This window comes from Amaranthus tricolor, chromosome 12 (genome assembly GCF_026212465.1).
Source record: "Amaranthus tricolor cultivar Red isolate AtriRed21 chromosome 12, ASM2621246v1, whole genome shotgun sequence".
In the NCBI taxonomy this organism is placed as follows: Eukaryota; Viridiplantae; Streptophyta; class Magnoliopsida; order Caryophyllales; family Amaranthaceae; genus Amaranthus; species Amaranthus tricolor.
The window spans coordinates 20281693-20303865 of NC_080058.1; the positions used below are offsets into that span (position 1 = coordinate 20281693).

Genomic DNA, 22173 nt, shown 5'->3' on the forward strand with positions numbered 1-22173 from the left:
ATTATTATTATTATTAATTTTTCTTTAAAAAATTTTTTTTAAATAATAATAAAAATAAAATAAAAAAAATAATAGTAATAAAATAAAAATAAAAATAAAAACAAAAATAATAAAAAATTTTAAAAAATTTTTTTAAAAAAATTTATAATAATAATTAAAATAAAAAGTAAAAAAAATATAAAATAACAATAATAATAATAAAATAATAATAATAATAATAATAATAATAATAAAATTAAAAAAATAACTATAATAAAAAAAATTGAAAAAAAAATAAATAATAATCATAATAATAATAATAATAATAATTTTAATAATAATAATTGTAATAATAATAATAATAATAATAATAATAATAATAATAATAATAATAATAATAATAATAATAATAAAAAAATATAAAAAAAAATTAATCTTTTTAAATTTTTGGAGGTCAACAGGTATAGTCAACGCCGGAAATTACACAAAAGCCACCGGAAATTGAATTAAGGTGTCTATTTTTAAAAAAAAAGTCTCTTAAAAGGTGTTTTTTACATAAAAAATTATAAAAGATGTTTTTTTATAAAAAAGGGGTTTTAAAAGGTGTTTCTTTGCAAACTATCCTTAATCTTGTCAATAGCTTTTAATAAAAAATAAACAAATTGATTAAAAAATTAAAAAATTAAAAAAAGAAAAAAGAAAAAGTGGTAAATTGTAGATATAAGGTGGATAGCCAGGGGCGGGATGGGTGGGTATTGTGTTAAGCTGGTGGGATGTAGCTGGATGGGTGGGTAAGACTTCATGCAAACACCACTTACTCACTACCTATGACGAATATAACTTTTCATATTCATATCCACTCACGACCCATCATATTCATACTTATACCCGCCCAACTAAAGCGGATATGATGCGAAACCTGTATAATTTTACTAGTGTGTCATCCCTATTTTTTACAAGGGACTACCGGACTACTAAGGGATACGTATTCAAATGTCTAAGCTTTCTTGGCTGTTTATGCTGTAGAATTTATCCATCCTTGATAACCTGCATTTCGAAACCACTATTGTGCTTAAAATGTAGCGACTGTAATTGCATGGAAATGTTTATAAGCTTGTACTGGAACCAATATTATTGAAGACAGAAGGTCGTGTGCTGAGAATTAAGCAACTGTACTTGCAAATCTGACTTATATTTACATGATTATGTCAACAGAAGAGTGAAGACACTGTCAGGATAACATTTGGTTTAGGTATCATCCAAAATTCAGTGTAACCGATATTTTTGGAATAAAACCTTAAACTAAGCAGCTTCTTCTATATACACGAATTTATGTGAGATTTGCATCTGAGCTGGATGCAGCAACCTCTCTGGCCCCTTCTCGTACGACTCCACGACATAGTGGACACACCCTGCAAATCAGGTAAATTTTACTAATTAGAAACTAGAATGCAAAGAAAAATCTCAAACAGCCACAGTAACCTCAAAAACCTTTTTGTGGGGTCGATGTGACTGATATTTTTCACTATGGTCAAATATACGGAAATAGATTGTCGAAAAATTTTGAAAGAAATTATACCCGTGGATCTCTTTTAGCCATTTATCAACACAAGACATGTGATATGCATGATGGCAGGGAAGAACCCGTATTTTATCCCCTTTCTCATACTCTACCAAACAAATATAGCACCTGACAATATGAAAGGTCAAAATAAAGCACATTGAGTATCACTTTCGCCGAGTAACAAACAAGAAAATGATGTCAACAACCATATGAAAGAGGTTACAACTTACTGATCAGCATCATCTTCATGATCGGGCATACTTGGTTTTTCATATATTTTAATTGGAAGTTCATCCACAACTGACTCGGGAGCAGGGACTGACAGCATAGACAGTGAGAGCGACTCTGGCTGGCGATGAATTTCATCCAGAACCTTGAAATTTTTACGCATAATTCAATGAACATAAATCAGTCATAAAATAGAGAACGTTTCACACTCACATTGCAACATGCAAGTAATTATCAAACTTTCATGAACCACTATATTAGTGCACAAGGCATTTCACATTGAAAAGCAATACGGGGTGTTTAAATGGGAATTGTGAGACTTTCAGTGGAGACTTTGGGGTAACAAAAAGTATCATCCTTTGTTTATTATGCTAGACTTACAATTGAGACTTTAGGGCCAAAGTCTCAACCTTAAGGGGGTGTTAGGCAAATGGTAATGGGAATTGAGACTTGAGATGAGACTTTTGGGCTAAAGTCTCAACCTTGAATACTTGTCCCCCCTAAGGACATTTTTCTTGGGGACCTTAATCAAATTAAGTCTCATCCCTATTCCCCCTAAGACCAGTACAATTGCGATTTCCTTCCTGCAAGAGAGCCATAAACCTGGCAGGGAACAGGTTCAATCATTCAAGTACTACAACAGCTGAAAAGAGTCAGCTAGACAATCAACAGAACTATGATCCAAAAACTGCCAATATATTATAATGCAACAGCACAGATCATCACCAAAGCAATGGACCAAATTCAAGAACTGAGCACCAAAAAACTTCAATATTAAGCAAAATTATGCAATATTCTTGTTCGTTTCCGGACAAAAGGGTATTTCCTTTGTTTTAAAAATACAAGTCACGCAAACTTTTAGAGACTTTTCTTACACTATTGATATCATTTTTTTAATTAAAAAAATATACTATGAGGATATGTTTATCAAAAGGGTCATAGTCTGATTTCGGTTCTTGACCACATAGCATTGTGTAACAGAGGGTGGCTACTAAGTTTGCACATACATTTCTTAGAAGAGATTAATTTTCCAATATGAAGTTCACCAATGTCACTTCCTCTTATCAGACGTCTTCGAAAACTTTGCTTTGAAACCATACATAAGAGTATAAGACTACAAAAAACTCAAAAGTTTGAGAATGTTAAAAACTTCTCATTTAATGAGATCACTTAATCAAGCTACATGTATAGAGATGATTAGTAACCAGCTTAAAAGGGTATCCACTAAATTGGATCACTACAAGTGATACTCATCTTAAAATTCCATCCAATTAGGAGATATTTTTCGGAATATAAGGATTTTAGCGACAGACGTATAGAATATCCTCCTATATTCTTCAGGTAAACATAAACACCAAGAATTTTTTTCTTACAATGAATGTAACTATGCTACTTTGTCCTTTTTTCTCTTGGTTGTTAAATTGCTTGGAACATGATACCAATAAAAACGCAACAGATCTTAATAACAAATAACAAAAAGGTATGACCGAACACAATACATATCAATGTTCCATACTCACCAAAACATTTATTTATCCTCTGCATCACTTATGCATGTGAGTGATCATAATGGAGGAGAGTTGCGGTAACTGGCAAAAGAATTGCCACATCTTAGACATGAACCGAACTCGAATCAATGTTGAATGTTCTCTATTTGATGAAGTACTGCACTTCATCAACAACAAGTATGTCGTGGTTCTAGGTCGCTGCCAAGACATGACAAACCACATTGCCTAAATGTGAAGTTAAATGACAAGGACTTTATGCTTCATCTCCCACGTTTTTGGATAAGTAACAAAAAAAGAGGAGGAAAAGTTTAAATATTGCAAACAATTCTGATTTGCTAGTACTTAACATGTCGTATGGAAGCATGAAGACTATTTGGTGACTTCAAAAATTGATGCTAATGCTACCCAAATCAATTACTTTTATACTATGAGATGATAAGGGAAGTCGCCTAAATTGTAAGGTTATATTGAATATTTGTGCTGTCACTTAGCACAAATTCTAGTCCTTAATGTTCATATGCAATTGTGCAAAACAAAATTCAAGAACAACGAATAAAGTGGTGGAACTTAAAAAAGAGACCAATAAGATATTTTGCTAATATAGTTGTTAAATGTGATTGCACTAGCAAAGACCATGTCGTTTTCAAATTGAACAATGATGAAAAATTCTATTACTCGTACAAATGGTGGTATACATGGTTTTAGAAGCATACCTAGGCACGCTTAGCACCTTGGTCCGGCTGTTGATTACGCATCTTGATAGTACAAATTCAGGCAATTACTTAGCACAAACACCTTTTGGTCCTAGCCAAAGGCCTACATATGTTTCCTCTTCTCTTAAATTCTTCTTTAAGTTTTTTTTGAAGTTTTAAATTTTTTATAGGTTTTGAGGCATCTCACAACCCAACGGCAAGCGCATTTGCTTGGCTAAGCCTAGGCTTGAGGGACCCTTAATGCGTTTGGGCGCCTATCTTTCTTAAAACTAAAGTGATATGTTAGTGAAAACATACATAATGTTGTAGATTGAGAAAGTAAAGGTGGCAATAATGTCCTTTAACTTCACGAAAATCATAGGAGTAAAAATGACAAACAAGCAGTATATGAGACAAAGTTAAAAGTGTGAATAGGTATGAACTAGTAGAAGTCAAGAGAAGAGGAGAAAGATCTTTACAAGATAGCTTAACGAAGAAAAGTCGTTAATGAGTGTGTCAAAGATAAACACAATACCTTGTCCTAGATGAAGAGATCAAGGATAGATGGAAAGTGCCTTTTTACGATTTAATCAATGAATGTTTAAGTGGGCAACATGAGAAATCATGAGATAACCCGTGAAAGAGTATACGGAATTTATTAGTCAAATAAAGTAGGTGTAATACTACGAAATTCTGGAAATATAAATTTAATACTTGTGAGAAATCAGAAAGAGTTTTTACATTAATATATGACTTGTGGTAGTATTATAACTTGGAGGAAAAAAAATTAATATAAATATTTGGGTTGAGTGTTAAGAAGAGTAACTATTGGATTCAAGTTTTGCGAATATAAATTATATTTAGGCCCAAATTTCTGTGAACTAACATAACTATTATAAATAAGCATCCCTATTTTCCCTTTCATTTTAACCCTAGCAGTTAACAAAAAAAAAAAAGGAAACGGCTCCTCTACGTCGACGAAGGATGTTAATGGTAGTTTCCAATTGCAGCCAATTTTCACTTTCTCGCCCAAATCAAAAGTATCGACCAAGAAATATCATCAAAAACAAAAATCCATGTTATCTAGTTTGATCCCACGTGCCAAATTCTTGCAAATCCAATTAATTCTTTCATTTAATGATCAAGAATGAAACTTCAGGTACATAACTAATTCTTTTCTTTGATTAGAATATAATTGTCCAACGTGTGACTAGGAATTGAGATAAAGAGTTTAGCAAATCCAATATCTGATAGAAGAAGTATTAGTTAGAGATTTTAGGCGTATTGTTCTTTCATAAAAAGATAAGTAATCATAAAATTAGTGTTTTCTTTAAGATTACTAATATTGTAAGTATGTTATATAATGTAATATTTCGCATACAATTGTAGTATGAATAGATTAATCAATTATAAAAATTGTGTTATACTAAGTTTGTTTTAAGTAAGATGTAATAGGATATATTGGGGTTAAGTCAAAGTCGCCTATTAGGTAGTATATCTCGACAACCTAGTTGTCATGGGTGACTGATACATTATTTTGATCAGGAGATGTTTTATATTGGCGCCTTACTAGACGAATTAGTTGGTTGGTGACCGACACTCAACAACAGATATCGAGGTGAGTATGCTGTGGTCCCCTTTATAACTGGCGTGGCCACGCTACATCTTTTCTTGTGTGTGATTTAATGATAATTATATATTTTTGATAAAATTGATATGATGAGCATTTGATTGATTATTTGTGATGCGGAGTGGTATTCAAAAGACCATAAGTCTATCATCCATGATATTATATTGAGAGCAGGAGGCAATTGGGTCTCTGGTATGTTTTGAGGCGAGTTGTCATTCAGATATTGGCTAGCTTCACCTGAGAGAGACATAGCCCTAGTGCTATGGAGCATCCTCTCAACTAGATACTAAGTGCGTACGAAGGTCTAGGATTGTTTTTTTTCAAATTTGTGTGTGTTATTCTCTTCTCGCTATTTATGAAAGCATGTTTTAAATAAAAAAATATTTGTTTTACGTGGATTGGATCTACTCGCTCAAACTTCCGTGGTTGACACTTTTGTGCTTTGGTTATAGATTGTAGGTAACTTACGGAATTTGTCAGATTACGAGTATTGGTTATATTGAGAGTGTCGAATAAAAAGAAATCGAATCCTTTGACAATTGGTAGCTATCTCAGTTGTTATAAGTAGGTGTTAAGTTTTGTACTTGACTTTTTGGGTTAAATTTTGTTGCATTTGAGATGTAGAAATCCTGTGATGTCACCTTGTATTACATCTGATAGCTATTTATGAGATTATTTATAAGGTTTATTCTTGCGTTAACAAATAAAGATGTTAAATTAGTGTTGAAGTGGTGATTACTAGCTATAGATGATCATCAGGGCTATTTGTACTCAGTAGTGTCTTGGTCTAATTGGGTAAAATATTAGGCGGGGTGTTACAGTAGGAGCGAAAGAAGACTTGAAGAAATTAAAAAAGAAAGGAGTGTGTCATGAGGGTATTCATATCGACGCTTGAAAAGTTTTAGAGCTAATGGGATGAATAAGAAAAATAAACAAGGTGCCAAAACATTTACGGATAAGCACTATAGTAGCTATCAACAAAAATATAAGGGATGCACAACTATTCTAACTACTAGGTTATTAAACTTATGAGGTACAATAGCTCCACACCATGAACCTATGAAGCATGGCCTCACAACAATGGTGGTTCTAAATTTTTTTTATGGGTTCAAAAACTACCGAGCAATGTGAAGTATTCAATAGTTCAAAGTTTCATATTTCACTTTAATGAAATAATAAGAGTAACCTAAATGACAAATTTATATTACTGGAATCCAATTATATTCAACATTAAAAAATATAAATATTAAATTAGCCATGATCTTAAATAAATTATAATCCTACAATTTAAGTACTAAAGTCTAAGCATGCAAATTTTAGGTTCATTAATATTTTAAATCAGAATTTTAAAAAAATAATCAAAATGAGGAACAAAAGTAAACCATATCAAAGTATAAGAAAAAGAAAATTTGAAGAATAGCAATGGGGCATCACTGCATGCAATACTCGAACTGTGAAAGAGGAGAAAAAAAACAAAATAAGCTGTAAAGGGTTTCAAACTCCTGACCTCAAGCTTAAAAAAATTGATGAATTGCTAATGTGCTACACGTATATAGATACTACAGACATATTACAAATGCATATATCTAAGTATGTTTCTAAATAAACTTTTCAATTTTTTTTGCTTTTGGTATGGGTTTTATTGAACTCAATGAACCCATACTAAAATCGTTATTGCCTCGTAGGAAAATCACATGGTAAAAAAAATGACCATGATTTTTATTCATCAATTGAAGTCATAAAAAAAATCTTACCAAGGGATATACTTTGGTGGGCTATGGAAAAGAAAGGTATGTTATGAAAGTATATCATAGCCGAACACATGCATACAAAAGTACAAATCAATGCTTGAACATTTGGAAAAGCGACATAATATTTCCGATCTTGATTTGCGTACATCAAGGTTTAACATATTCCTATTTGCACCCATCCTAGATGAGATAACTTATCAATCTAAGGAGAAGTTCTAAGTTGCACATTATTCGTTGATGACATTGTATCAATAGACGATATTAAAAATGTAGCCAATGCTAAGCTAAAGATGTGGAGTTCGACATATGAATCAAAACGGCTAAAACTACGTCAAAAGAAAACATAATACTATATTAAATGAAATTTTGACTAAGAGGATCATAGTAGAGATGTTATAAAATTACATATGAGGGAGCTTCTACGAAGCAAGTATTTTAATTTTTAAGTACCTTTGCTAAATTTTTAACAAAAATAGAGATGTTGATTAAGATTTGAAGGATAGATTCAATGGTTGTGACTTAACCGGCTAGTTGCAGCTGGAATACTATGCAACTAGGTGTGCCACTAATGGTTATAAAGACTCAACTCCTTTGAATGGTGAGAACTCAAAACACATTTTAAATTAATCAATAAACTAAGTAATTAAATTATTTTATTATTGGACCAAATTATATAACTTAACATGAAAATTGTTTTTTATTTTTATGCATGTAATTGATTAAGTTAAATAAAGAAATTATTAAGCAATTTAAATATTATTCTAGGTTAAATTATTTTGAAAATCGCCTAGAGTAAAGGTACTTCTTACATGGATCTAATATTCTTAGCTTTCTAAAATCTATCTTACTCGCTTTTATCCATGTTTTAGATAGATTGAAATTCAATTTTAAAAATTTAAATTTCATAACATATTTGGTTATTCTAGAAGATATAAATTTCACCTTTATTATAGTTAGGAAATTGCAATTAAAATGTTAAATAATTTAAGAGAATTGTTAATTAAGTTAGTTGCTGTATTATTGAATTATCGTTCTATATCATTCCTATGATTTAGACTAACATTTTAGGTCCAAGAATTTGTAAAAACAATTTACAAATTGATTTGAATTTGAATATTCAAATTACCATAAAAATCAGATTTATGGTCAATATTAATCAAAAGTTTTAGAAACCGGAATTTGATGTAAGAAAACCTAGAAATCCATGTTGGTAAAGACTACATTTTTGCAATAGCTATATTGAGAGGCTCTATATAAAGATTATTCATCAATACTCAAGAGAAGAACACAAATACAACCTATGCCTACTATCAAAAGTCTAAAGCTCAATGTTTTACATCAAATGTTCTTTATTTAGCTCTCAATTCATTGTTTAGTTCTTATAAGTTAAGAGTTTTAAAATTTTTGTTTTTTTTAGCGTCTTATTTCGGATACTTTTTAAAGTATTCATCTTCCTCAATTGTTTTGATATTATAAAATGACCAAAAAAGTTTTAGGAGTCGGCCACATTTCAGTACCAACGAGCCACTAAGGTAAAAAAATAATAATAAAAGCGAACTACAATTTTTATACGAGTTAGTGATAAGTAGAATTGAATATTAAGCTTTCAAAAGAGATTGTTGTTAGAAGATGAGAGTAGTTAATATGCATATGTTAAGATGCATGATTTGGCATACCCTAAAAAATAGAATTTAAAGCAAAGACATAAGAAATAATTTTAATGTCATGGTTATTAAAAACAAAACAAGAGATTTGTTTACATCAGCTTAATTGTACAAATAAATCGAAAAACTGTTTCAGAAAAATGAAAGATTGTATATATAAATATATAAATATAAAAAATATATATATATATATATATATGTATATATATATATATATGGTAGAGATCCAATAAGAAGGGGTGTGAAAATAGGAAGGATAGGAAGGAGTAGCTACCGTTGATTAATTAAGATCTAACGGTTTAAAAAAAGTTGTCTTAGCAGAAGATCTAGTAACACATGTAAGGCTACACACGGTCCGATCTGGTCTGGTTTGATACAAAAATTAGACCAGACCAGAAATTTCGGTCTGGAAAATTTTCAGACCAGACCAGACCAGTTAAAACACCAGATCGGACCCGACCGTTCTATAACGGTCTGGTCCGGTCTGTTCTACGGTTTTTTCTTTTTAATGCATTTTTAAAATTAAGAATCTAAGATAATGTATTCATCTCTATTTATATAATTATTAATAAATATTCCGAGTCTTTAATTGAGTCTACGAAAGTCTTTAATTCAAGTACAAAATATCTAGTAGTGTTTCAAGTCTTCAATGAAAATTAGCTCTTGATTCGGTAAAACGAGAAGAAAAATTGATTTAGTGAAGAAAGTGAGAAGAAGGAATATCAGAAGAAAAATTGATTCAGTGAAGTAAGAGGAAGGCGCCGCAAACCACAAGTAGAGAAAAATGAAGACAGAAGTAAGGTTTAATTTAATTTTCAACCTAAAATATAATGGGCTAGTAGAGTGGCAGTAATCTACCACTTCATATTTGGAGTTGGACCAATTGCCTAACAGCATAATGTCCTCTATTATTGCGGTTAATGGACTACAGTTTACGGGTTGCACTAGACCAAAATATAATACGGTTTTCCGGTCTGGTTTGGTCTGGAAATTTAAAAACCAAGACCGGACCGGAAACCGTAATTTTTTTTGAAAAAAAACCGGGACCAGACCATTTAGACCGTAGACCAGACCAAATACTTAAATTACGGTTTGGTTTGCGGTTTAAACCAAACTTTATTCATCCCTAAACACATGTTTATGAAGAAAGTATCACACATTAATTTAGAAAACATCACTCTTTCAACTGACACATGTTTATATAGAAAGTATCACATATTAATTAAGAAAACATCACAATTTATTTTCTATTCTGAACTACGTGTAAGATGGACCAATGATCTAAGATCTAACAGATAAAATTCCTTCCTATCCTTCTTATTTTCAAACCCCTTCCTATTAGATCCTAAATCTATATATGTATATTATTTGAATCATGTGAAAACCAATTAAAGTGGTGAAAACTGAAAACATGTATACATAAAAGCGTAATAGTGTACATATTCGGATGGCATTTTTGTATATAATATGAACTTTCCTTTAACCTACAAGATAGTATGTACACCTTTTGCCACAATATGTATATCTCAGTCTGGTTTTCAGTTTTCACCACTTAAGAAGTTTTCACATGACTTTGCCCCTATATATATATATATATATACATATATATATATATATATATATATACATATATATACATATATACATATATATACATATATACATATATATATATATACATATGTATATATATATATGTATATATATATATATACACACATATATATAAATATATATATATATATATATATATATATATATATATATATATATATATATATATATATATATAAAGACTAGTTCGTTATTTGTAACAACGGACTAGTCCCTTATATTTTTCTTCTTTCGTGAAAACTGAAACATCATCATTTATGAATTACCCGACTGTAAATGAAATTCAAAGTTTTATTGGATATAAAGTCTTCTTTGCTGGTGTTTATTCATTATCATTATCTTCTCATTCGAAGATGACGTTGAATAGATGATGTTTCACGAAAGAAAAAAAATATTGCATGCTTTTTGGTCGTTAATTTATCACCCTGATTTGTTTGAGCAAGAATGTCCCATGTTTTGTTTCACTAACCCCAAAAAATAACCTGAAAGAGATCGATGTAAAACCTAGCAAGAACCAAATTATTGCCATTGAAACAAGCACAAATTCAGAAGATATAAATAAGAATGATGAAAAGAAAGAGGAAAAAAAAAAGGAGGGTTTTTTAATCAAGAACAAGAAGCAACTTTTGGTATTCAACACAGGATAACTAGCGAAAAGCATTCAGTTTCAGAAATTCATCAAAATTCAAATGAACTAAAATGAGAGCTTAAAGAATTTGGAGGATTATATTAGCACCACCAGCAAATGGGAAAGTGGTAAGAACTTCTAGTTGTATAAAGGAAGAAGTTGATGCTTTTGATTCAATGTGGAAGGCTTAGAAGAAGCTCTTTAGGTAAAGGGAATGGGAATAATGGGAATGGGCATGGAAAGAGGTATTTCTGGGTGATAAATGTTGATGTTTCGGTTTTCTCATAAGAAAAGAATATAAGGGATTCGTTCTAACTACCAGTGAACAAGTGTTTATTTTCAATTTTTTGACCACTATTTGGAACTGACTGTTTTACCAAGCTTTTCCCTTGTTCGCTGTTACATACACCAACAAGAACTTAAGTTGACTTTTAGACCAACTTTATCTTTCTTCGCAATTATTAACATGAACATACCCTGACCTTAAGCTCGAACAAGGAGATGTGTAATTTAGGAATTAGACCCAGTTTAGCTTAACAGATTGTACTGATTCATCATATTTTAACTGATATTTACTGATTGTAACTGATTTTTAGTTATAAATTATAACTAAATTGTAACTAATTAATTGTAATTGATTTTTACTATAACTGATTTTACTAATTGTTATTGATTTTTGATGATTAAAGCTGATTTTTACGTATTAATTAATTATTTTTTTAAGGTGAAGTGAATAAGCTAGAAGTTAGTCTTCAAAAGCTTATTTTAAAATTTTTTAATATAAAATGTTTATCTAATTCAAAAATTCAAATTCAGAAACTGATTTCTCCATCAGAGGTAAAATTCTAGAGTGCAGACATAAATGTAACATTACATTACTAAACACATGTACTTAAAACCAATCTAGGCAACATACAAAGATCACAGCAGAATAGGATCCATGAATTGGTGTAACACAACAAACCTCAAATCAAACAGTTTCAATAAGCAAAATTCCATAACCACATCAAAGCGCAAGTAAAAATATGACAAACTCCCAAGAAAATAGCTTCAAGACAGCTGCGATAAGCATATAACATATAAACCGGTTTTTCAAAGAAAAATAAAGTGATTTGTTGCTAAATGTTGGACACTCTACAAACATGGTCATACTTTAGTTACAATAAAAGAAATTAGACTAACATACCTCAAATAGAGCTTCAGCAAGCAGGATAATACGAGATATACTTGAAAGTGCACTAGCCTCTTCCTCCAAATCACAGGTGCATGATCCATCAGGATGCAAATCCATTGGGCATGAAGTATGATGATTATTTTCTATAGAAACACCTCGCAATCTATCCCAGAACTACAAAGAGTTTGACAATATATACGAAATAAGTAAACACCATACATACTATCATAATATAGTGAAGATAGCATACAAACATTCACCTCAGATCTAGAGGTCCGACGATGATCATTTGTGAAGCGACTTCTCCGACCAAAGCGCCAAGGCTCAACACCCTCGCCATCATCAAAAAAATCATCACCGATATCAAGAAGCCATCTGCGATTAGATCCCATTAGATCAGAATCTTCGGTTGTGAAAAGTAATTCAGCATGGCGTCTTGAATTGCGACTTGAAAAAGCATCCCAGAAAATTCTCCTACTGTTTCTTCTGGCTTCACGGGTGCTTATTTCATTGTTGGTACTGGGCAGAAGATTGGAGGAGAAACTCACCACATCAACATGAAGTGAACTTCCTTCTGGCCGAGCTTCTGCTCTATCTGACACAAACAGATCTAATCCTGAAGGAATCATCTCATGAACGGCTTCATCTCCATGTGAATGTGAAGCTATGACAGGTTCAGAAACAACAAGAGTTTGACCAGAAACAGAGCTTTGGCTTCCTGTAACCCCGCTAACTTCATCCAAAACCGCAGATTGTTCCAGCTCCTCCTGCTGCAATCCATCATGTGTTGAAACCTCTGGGATAGCATGAGACATATCATTGATCACTTCATCAATCTCATTGGTTGTGCGCCTGTTAGAACTAAGGCTTACTTGCCGTAAATGTCTTACAGAAGATGGATTAACAGAATCAACTAATCTCTGCTGATAAAATTTGCTTTCAGCATTAATTCCAAATGAAGAACCATTTTTATCACCTTCTGAAAAGCTTCTCCTCTTATTTGATAATTCCAACGGAGCATCATCTAGGATAGACACAGAGTCACTACTTATAGTACAGCTCTCTGATGAGACTATAGGTCCAGAACCGGGACTGAGATTGCTGCTAAACCCACTTCCCAAGCTAGAAGTTGGATTAATATCATCTGTGTGACTTGACGAATTATTAGATTTCTGTTGACGGTAATCCACAAATTTTACGCTACATTCAGCTGCACAATCTTCCTTCTAGAGAATGGAGCAAAAGATTGAGTTATTGTCTCCACCATAATATAGAGCAAAAATATTAGTCTATTGCAAGTAGTGCAATGTGCAAACTGATGTCAGGAAACAAAAGAAAATACCACTACGATAACAGCCATTTCCCTGGAAACATAGAAAGGCGGGACAAATGGTTAAAACAAACAATTATTGGCAATGCAGTTATAGAATGTAATTGTGCAAGGAATGGCCCATATCATTCTAATGGCAATGCTTCACATTTGTAAGTTTATATTTCTCATATAAAAAATCTATTGTCATCAAATACCACCTCTAAATTTGATAACGATTGTTATTAGAAGTGAAGCAGAACACATACATGGGGATGCATAGAATGGCAAAACCATGGACATTGCACATTGGAATAAGACTTTTCTTGCCAACAAATTCTTTAACATTGCCGCTATCTATTACCGTTTATCAAACAAGCCATAAAATTCTTGGTATTGAATTGATTACAATAAAGCAGTGAAACAATAGGGTGTCCCAACAATTGATCTCAGTAAATAAAGCAGGGAAACAATAGGCTTGGAGCAGGTAGCTTCAATTCCATAAAAGGTTTGATCTTTTATGGAAATAAAACAAGTTTAAAAAATATTCCAATTAAAAAGCTCAATCCTCTAAATTTTAGATCTTTCCCTTCTTTTCTACGACCTTTTTTTGCTCATTTCTGATAAAATGATCTAAGTTCTAAAAACAGCTCATTGCTCACATAACCATTACATATATTTTACCAAAAACGCTAATTTCGGAATAACTAGCCTCTACCAAGTAATCTAACAACTAAAACAGGTCACATAACCTCTACATCAAATTTACCAAAAACAACAATATCCCAAACAATAAACCCAAATCATTCTCCACCCCTAAAACACTAAATAGTAAAGTCAATCAAAGTCAAAATCAAAACAATTACGATTGGAAAGATCCTCAAATTAAGTTCCAAAAGTTCAGCATGATAAAGCAAAAAATTTAGCGATCTTTGTAAGTAATAAGAACAAGTTGATGACAAAAATAGTGAACTGGAAAGATGGGTTTATACCTGGGAGCTTGAAGAAGAAGAAGAAGAAGAAGAAGAAGAAGAAGAAGAAGAAGCACCACAAATAAAAGAAGCAATTCTTTGTCTGGTACGGTTGACTTTGTTGCGTTTTGGTGGTTGTGGAAGAGAACCCAGATGACTACTACCAGAACCCATTGTTTGAAGGAGAGAGAATAATAGAAGATGATGAAATAGATTAATTATCAAGGAATGATAATAATAATTGCTCTTATTTAGCAAAGAAATTGCAAGGAAAATTTAAGACACAATAATATGGAGTATATATACAAATACTTTTTCAGTTCTATATTTGTTACTACAATTGCATGGGTACACATATTAAGAAAAATGATTGACCTACAATGTAACTGATTGTTTACTTTATAGAGTATAGTATTTTATTATTGTTAATTGAAAAAAACAGAAAAAATAGATTGTTGGGAATAGATAAAGATTAAATAATGGTAAGTATAAAAGTCAAAGAGGTATAGAGTAGGATAAAAATAGAAGTAGGTAGAACTTTAAACGATTGTTTATTACTAAACGGAAATATAGCAAATAATATGAAACTGACAAAAATAAAAAATATAACGGGAGTATTATGGAATGGAGGAAGTAGTATTTTATGAAATTTGACATGTACTCCAACTTTTCTCCCAAAAAAATTATTTTGACAATAAGTTGGCCCATCTCTTTTTATCATTGGTAACTGTAAAGTAAAAAAAAATTAAATGAGATATAATTTTTGAAGTTTGAACCGACCTAAAAGTAAATTAATTTAATTTTAAATAATCATTAAGAATTAGAAAAACAGTCGCTTTTCTTTTTATAATTTCAGAAGTTATAATTTCTTAAAAACCTTAGTTTTCTCGAATTTTTGCCCTCAATAATGTTATTTGGGAATTTATTTCTCACCTTACATTGACGTAAAATTTATTTCTTGTGATACCGTTCATATAGAACGGTGCATAAAATTTTATTTATTTATTTTTTTAATAAAAACCGCTATATCAAATGACGGTTTTGTATTATTTTATTTAGCAAACCGCCATCTGAGTTGGCGATTTTATTCAAACTATAATTTTTTAAAAATAATAAAAAATTAAAATGGTAAACCGCCATCTCGGATGGCGGTTTTAATTATTTAAAATTCTATAATGGAAAAAAAATTTGGACTCCTTGTGAATGTGAGGGTAATGGGGCAAATTGCAACTCTGATTTATTTAAATACGAAAGGCACTGGAAAATTTCATTATGAGTTTGGAGCGTAGGTGATTGGAGTGCTCTTTATGATGTACCTGTAAGGGTAGAACACAGGTTTGAGACCTGTTGAGGACTCTTTGTTTAAAATTTGACTTTTAATTTTTAACAATTTACTATCAAACTGCTATCTCAGATGGCGATTTATCCAGCGGGGACGATATTAAGGGAAATATAAATCCATGAAACGTAAAATGGTAATTATTTTGTAAAAAAATAATATTATGGGAATAAACTCTAGTTTTCTCTCATCAATCTCGTTAAATTTAAGCAATTTTCTTCCATAATTTTTTCTGTATTTCTGTAATTATTTGTTTATTCTTCAACTTAAATTTGCAGATAATGTTAATTTTGTTCTTTTTCGATTACTTTTAGTGTTTTATCATAGTGGTTAATATTGGACACTAGTGGAAAAAAACGTATTTGCTGCTTATCATTTGCTGCGGTTTTTGTATATTCGCAGCAATAAATAGGAAAAAGATTTGGAAAAAAAAAACAACTAATTGCTGTAGTTATCATCGGGCCCGCAGCAAATAATCCAAAATTACCGTTAACACACAGCAAAATTTAAAAAAAAAGCATTAATTGCTGCGGTTGGCTAGGGCCCGCAGCAAATAACCATTTTAATTGCTGCAGTTATCATGGGGCCCGCAGCAAATAATCCAAAATAACCGTCACACACAGCAAAATTTAAAAAAAAGCATTTATTGCTGCGGTTGGCTAGGGCCCGCAGCAAATAACCGTTCTATATTAATTGCTGCGGTTATCATGGGGCCCGCAGCAAATAATCCAAAATAACCGTCACACACAGCAAAATTAAAAAAAAAAAAAGCATTTATTGCTGCGGTTGGCTAGGGCCCGCAGCAAATAACCGTTGTTATTGTATACAACACGCTTCTTCATCAGATTAATTAAACAGCCCGCCATTTTTTTTCACAAAACTCGACTACACAACGTTTCCTCTTCTCAAACCCATTTTTTCACGCTATCTGTCGTCTTCATCGTTCAAAAACCCACAAAATTCCGCCATTGTCTTTCCTCTACTGTCTGCGTGGTTCTTCCTCTTCCGCCATTATCACGCCATTTTCTTCTTCTTGTTCTACATTTTCTTCTGTCTGTGGTACTTCTTAAACCCACGAAATTCAAGGTATCTTTTTCATTTTGATTTTGTAAATTATGTTTAAATTTGTCATACTTTATGAATGTGTATGTTGTTGTTTTTAAGTTTTAAATTTTGATTTGTCATACATGTTCGTTTATGCAAACATTTAGTTACTTGGAGTTCATTGACGTATGAGTTGTTTGTAGTTTGTGATTAGAATTACAGAATTATATAATTCACTAGAAATAATTCTGCGGTATAAAACCGCAGCACAAAAACACACTATATGCTGCGGTTTTATCTACACCGCAGCATATAGTGATTTTTTTTTTCTTTTTATTAATAATACAATGCTAATTAATTTCTAATGGTCATAGTTGCAATCAGCAAATAATCACCATAAATTCGTCACTAATACACACTCGATCATTGAAATAAACAAATATCTATGTAATATATATCATAAATAATATATATATATATATATATATATATATATATATATATATATATATATATATATATATATATATATATATATATATATATATATATATATATATATATATATATATATATGAAATAATTAAAAAAGTTTATATAATACTTGTACATTAGATTTTACCAATATTAAATATATAATACGGTCACCTTGTCTTTCAATTCGCGCATTTCTCCTTCTGTCAAAGTGCGTGTTTCCCTTGGAGTGTCGTATAAAACATTAATATTTTATGAAATAATTAAAAAAGTTTATATGATACTTATACTTTAGATTTTACCAATATTAAATATATAATATTAGAATTTAAGAACGTAAAATATACATACCACCCAAAGTATCAAGGCCAGGAAGTTCCAGCAGAGAGTGCTTGCAATTCAAGACAAGAATGGAGTTACTCAGAAAGGCCCAGAGCTAGTCCAGAAAGCATTTGAAGATTTCTATGTAGATTTGATTGGTACGGAAATGCTATCCAGAACCTCCATTCAGGAAGGAATAATCGGCAAAGGAGAAGTTGTCAGTGATCAGCAAGCATCCATGTTAGTGGCAGAGATTTCTGATAAAGAAATCAAACAAGCTATGTGGTCTATCCCAGGCTCAAAGGCCCCAGGTCCAGATGGTTATAAAAGTACCTTCTTCAAGCGATCTTGGGACATTGTCGGGAAAGATGTCTGTGATGCTATCAGAGATTTCTTCACCCATGGAAAGCTCCTCAAAGAGGTTAACTGCACAAAACTCACCCTCATCCCAAAGGTCCAGTACCCTCATCATGTAAGTGAGTTCAGACCCATTGCATGTTGCAATACTATTTACAAGTGCATTACAAAGATCATCTGTTCCAGACTCAAGAAAGTGTTACCTTCAATCATTGCTCCTAATCAATCAGGCTTTGTTCAAGGAAGACAAATCATTCATAATGTGAGTGTAGTGCAGGACATAGTTGGCTCATATGGTAGGAAAGTTACCCCACCCTGTTGTTTGTTAAAGGTGGATATCAGGAAGGCCTATGACTCTGTGGATTGGAAATTCCTCCATCAGCTCCTTGAGGCTATGCACTTTCCCCTGAAATTCATTACATGGGTGATGCAATGTGTTACTACTCCTTCTTACTCGTTGTACTCTAATGGCAACACATTTGGCTTTTTTGCAGGCAAAAGAGGGCTAAGGCAAGGAGATCCTATGTCCCCTCTCCTCTTTGTGATATGTATGGAATATCTGTCCAGACTGCTTACATATGCTGGACATCAACAGGATTACAAATATCATTTCAGATGCAGGACGCTCAAACTAAATCATTTAGTTTTTGCTGATGACTTGATAATCTTTTGCAAAGGAGACTTGAAATCAATCATGCTTAACTTGAGAGCCCTGGCTACCTTTGCTGCGACTTCTGGACTTAATGCTAATGCTGGGAAATCAGCCTTTTATTCTTGTAATATGGATGCTCAAGTTAAGGAGGAAGTCATCAAAATATCAAAATACAAGGAGGAGAGCCTGCCATTCACCTACCTGGGGGTAAAGATTGACTCCAAGAAGCTAAGTAAGGATGATTGTTCTTTCCTCATTGATAAAATAGCTGCTAGAATTAGATCATGGGGCGTAAGAACTCTGTCCTATGCTGGTAGGGTGCAATTGGTCAATTCTGTCCTGTTGAGTATGCACTGTTATTGGTCCTCCATCTTCATTCTTCCTAAACAGGTTATTGAGGGAGTCATTAGTGCCTGCAGGAATTTCTTATGGGGTGGTAAGGTCGCCAGCCACAAGACCCCCTTAGTTGCCTGGGACTTGATATGTAGGAAAAAAAAAGAAGGAGGTCTGGGGCTGAAAGAGAGCCATGCCTGGAATTTAGCGTTGCTAGGTAAGTATGTATGGTCCATTGCTAGTAAGGCTGATAACTTGTGGGTAAAATGGATCAACCATATTTATCTGAAAGACAAGGATTGGAAGAGCTACTCCCCAACTTCGGCTGCCAGTTGGTATTGGAAGTAATTATGCCAAGTTAAAGATAGATTCAGAAGTGGTTACAATGGCAACAAATGGGTGTTTCAGCAGAAAGGATACACGACCTCTAGTGGCTATAAATGGCTAAGAGGGGAAGGACAAGAAGTTGATTGGGCAGGATGGGTATGGAATAATCTCAACATCCCTAAACATAGCTTCTTATGTTGGCTAGTGATGTGGAGGAGAGTCCAGACAAAGGACAGGCTGAAAAAGATGCAGATTCAAACAGATGAGCTTTGTCCTCTGTGTGAACAGGAGCTTGAAACTTGTAAACATATTTTCATTACTTGTCCTTATGCCTCTACCTGCAGGAAACTGTTGGAGGACCAAATTGGGATTAATGTCTCAATAGCGGACTTGACCCAGCTTAGTACTTGGCTGCAAAAACCATGTAATGGCAGGTTTCGAAGGAGAGTGATCTAGTGCACCTATGTTGCTCTAATGTACAACATTTGGAAGCAAAGGAATGCTGCAGTCTGGCGGAAATGCATAGCAAGTCACCAAAGCACTGTTGAGAGAGTCACTAAAAGAGGTTTACTGGCGAATTGTTAGTGTAATGCCTAAGAAGGTATCTTGTACTGATAAAAACTGGCTTGTATCTGTCTTAAGCTAGTTGTTTTTGGTGATGTGTTCTCTTAGTGGCTAGCACATGATTGCTCTTCCCTTTTGAACCCTTCCTAGAAGGTGGCTTCAGGGTTAGAGAATGATGCTATTAAAGTCACTAAGACCAAGGGTGGTTGATGTTCATATTGTATGTTCTAGTACTCTTGTACAATTTTTTTCTGTTCTAATACTACTTACCTTTTCGCAAAAAAAAAAAAAAAAACATATACATACCACATCAATATTTTCGACTCCATCGTTCTTCCCGGCTTGTAAGAGATCGTCCATATATTTGAGAGTGTAGTAGCCGCAACCAATGCCATTATCTAGTCGAAAGCACTAAGAGAAAATAGATGTTAGTGCCAAAGACGCTTAAAAGATCTCAAAAACGCTTAAAAGATCTCAAAAACGCAACTTAGCACGTAATTTCAAGCATATGACTATTGTTTTCGATTCTAACCATTTCAACACAATAATATATACCAAATAGTGTTGTGTGTCAAGTTTCATGCCAAACAAAGGAAGTTTAAACCACTTTATGCGAGAAAGTGCCAAAAACGCTTAAAAAACCTCAAAAACGCAATTTAGCACGTAAATTCAAGCATATGACTATTGTTTTCGACTCTAACCAATTCAACACAATAATATATACCAAATAGTGGTGTGTGCCAAGTTTCGTGCCAAACAAACCAAGTTTGAACCACTTTACGAGAGAAAGTGCCAAAAACGCTTTAAAAACCTTAAAAACGCAATTTAGCACGTAATTTCAAGCATATGACTATTGTTTTTGATTCTAACCATTTCAACACAATAGTATATGTTGGCCTCTTAAGGTTTTGATGATGACTTCACTCTTAAATAAACAAACATATTTTTCGAGATTGTTTTGTAGGTATATATCCGGTTTAATTTGAATCGTTGATGAAGCCTATGACTTGATTCGTGGAAGTTGTACATGTCTCAAATATCCAAGAAGTTGGGCAATTGCTTTAGAAGTCAGTTTACTGTTCCTAGAGTTGAAGTCCTGATGAAAGTTGTAGATGGAGACAGTGCGCTGTTCCCCACAATACAGGTCTGAAGAAGACATTGACTGGAAGTTACGAAAATTATGTTTTCTGTTTTTAGTTAATGTAAAAGGTTAAAATTTAATTAGTTGCTTAATTAAATTTATTTATTAATTGGCAAAATATTTTTAATACGCCTAAAAACATGGAGAAGACTAATTCCTTATTTATCTCCTATAAACTCGGACATCCAAGAGACTTGTTCTCTACTTTGAATTAGTCTCCTACATTTTAGGATCTTCCTTTAACCCATGTAATATTAACCGTACAGCAGTTATGTTCCACTCCTACTTTCAAATAACTTCCCACTTTCTTTGGGAGCAAGTAAGTTTATGGAAGTCGTGGGATAAGTGCATCTCATGGAGAACGTGGGCTGAGTGCACTGACGGCTGTTCCCTTTATAAAAGAGGGAAGCTACGGTTAAGCGGATATGAATAGAGAGTGTCCATTTAAGGGAGATTATTCAAAGAAAAATATTTTCTGTTTTTGAATGCCAATTAATTCATTATATTTTTCTTGAGCAACTACTTAATTTTAATCTTCATGAGAATTGGCCTTGTAAAGGATAATTGAGTGTTTTGTTGTAATTAGACTTATGGGAAGTCTAAGGGAATAGAGAATAGAATCGAGAGAAGAGAAAGAGAAGGAGAGAAAGAGAAGAGAAGAGAAGTAGGCCTAAGTAGAGAAGCTTTGAGTGAAGCATTTAGAGAATTGAGAAGCTTCAAGTGAAGCAAACATTGTTTTGTGTAATTGTAATTGATTGCCTTAACATAGTGAGAATTTTGAAATCCCGGGGGGTCGTGGTTTTTCCTTCTTATTAGGCCAAGAAGGTTTCCACGTAAAATCTTTGTCTCCTTTATTATTTTTCTTTTCGTTTTTTGAGTTTAAGTTGTGTTCTTTACTTGATACAATTC

At 32.6% G+C, this 22173-nt stretch overlaps 1 protein-coding gene across 1 annotated transcript; it reads right to left on the bottom strand.

Annotated features, from left to right (window-relative positions):
* Positions 1-739: 739 nt before the first annotated feature.
* Positions 740-14970, bottom strand: LOC130828892 (uncharacterized). Its single transcript, XM_057694923.1, has 6 exons — positions 14734-14970; positions 12693-13658; positions 12445-12606; positions 1774-1916; positions 1559-1669; positions 740-1391 (listed from the first exon to the last, which is right to left on the bottom strand). Exons 1-6 carry the CDS (start codon positions 14884-14886, stop codon positions 1310-1312), a joined length of 1617 nt encoding a protein of 538 aa, XP_057550906.1. The 5' UTR covers positions 14887-14970; the 3' UTR covers positions 740-1309.
* Between the last annotated feature and the right edge of the window lie 7203 nt (positions 14971-22173).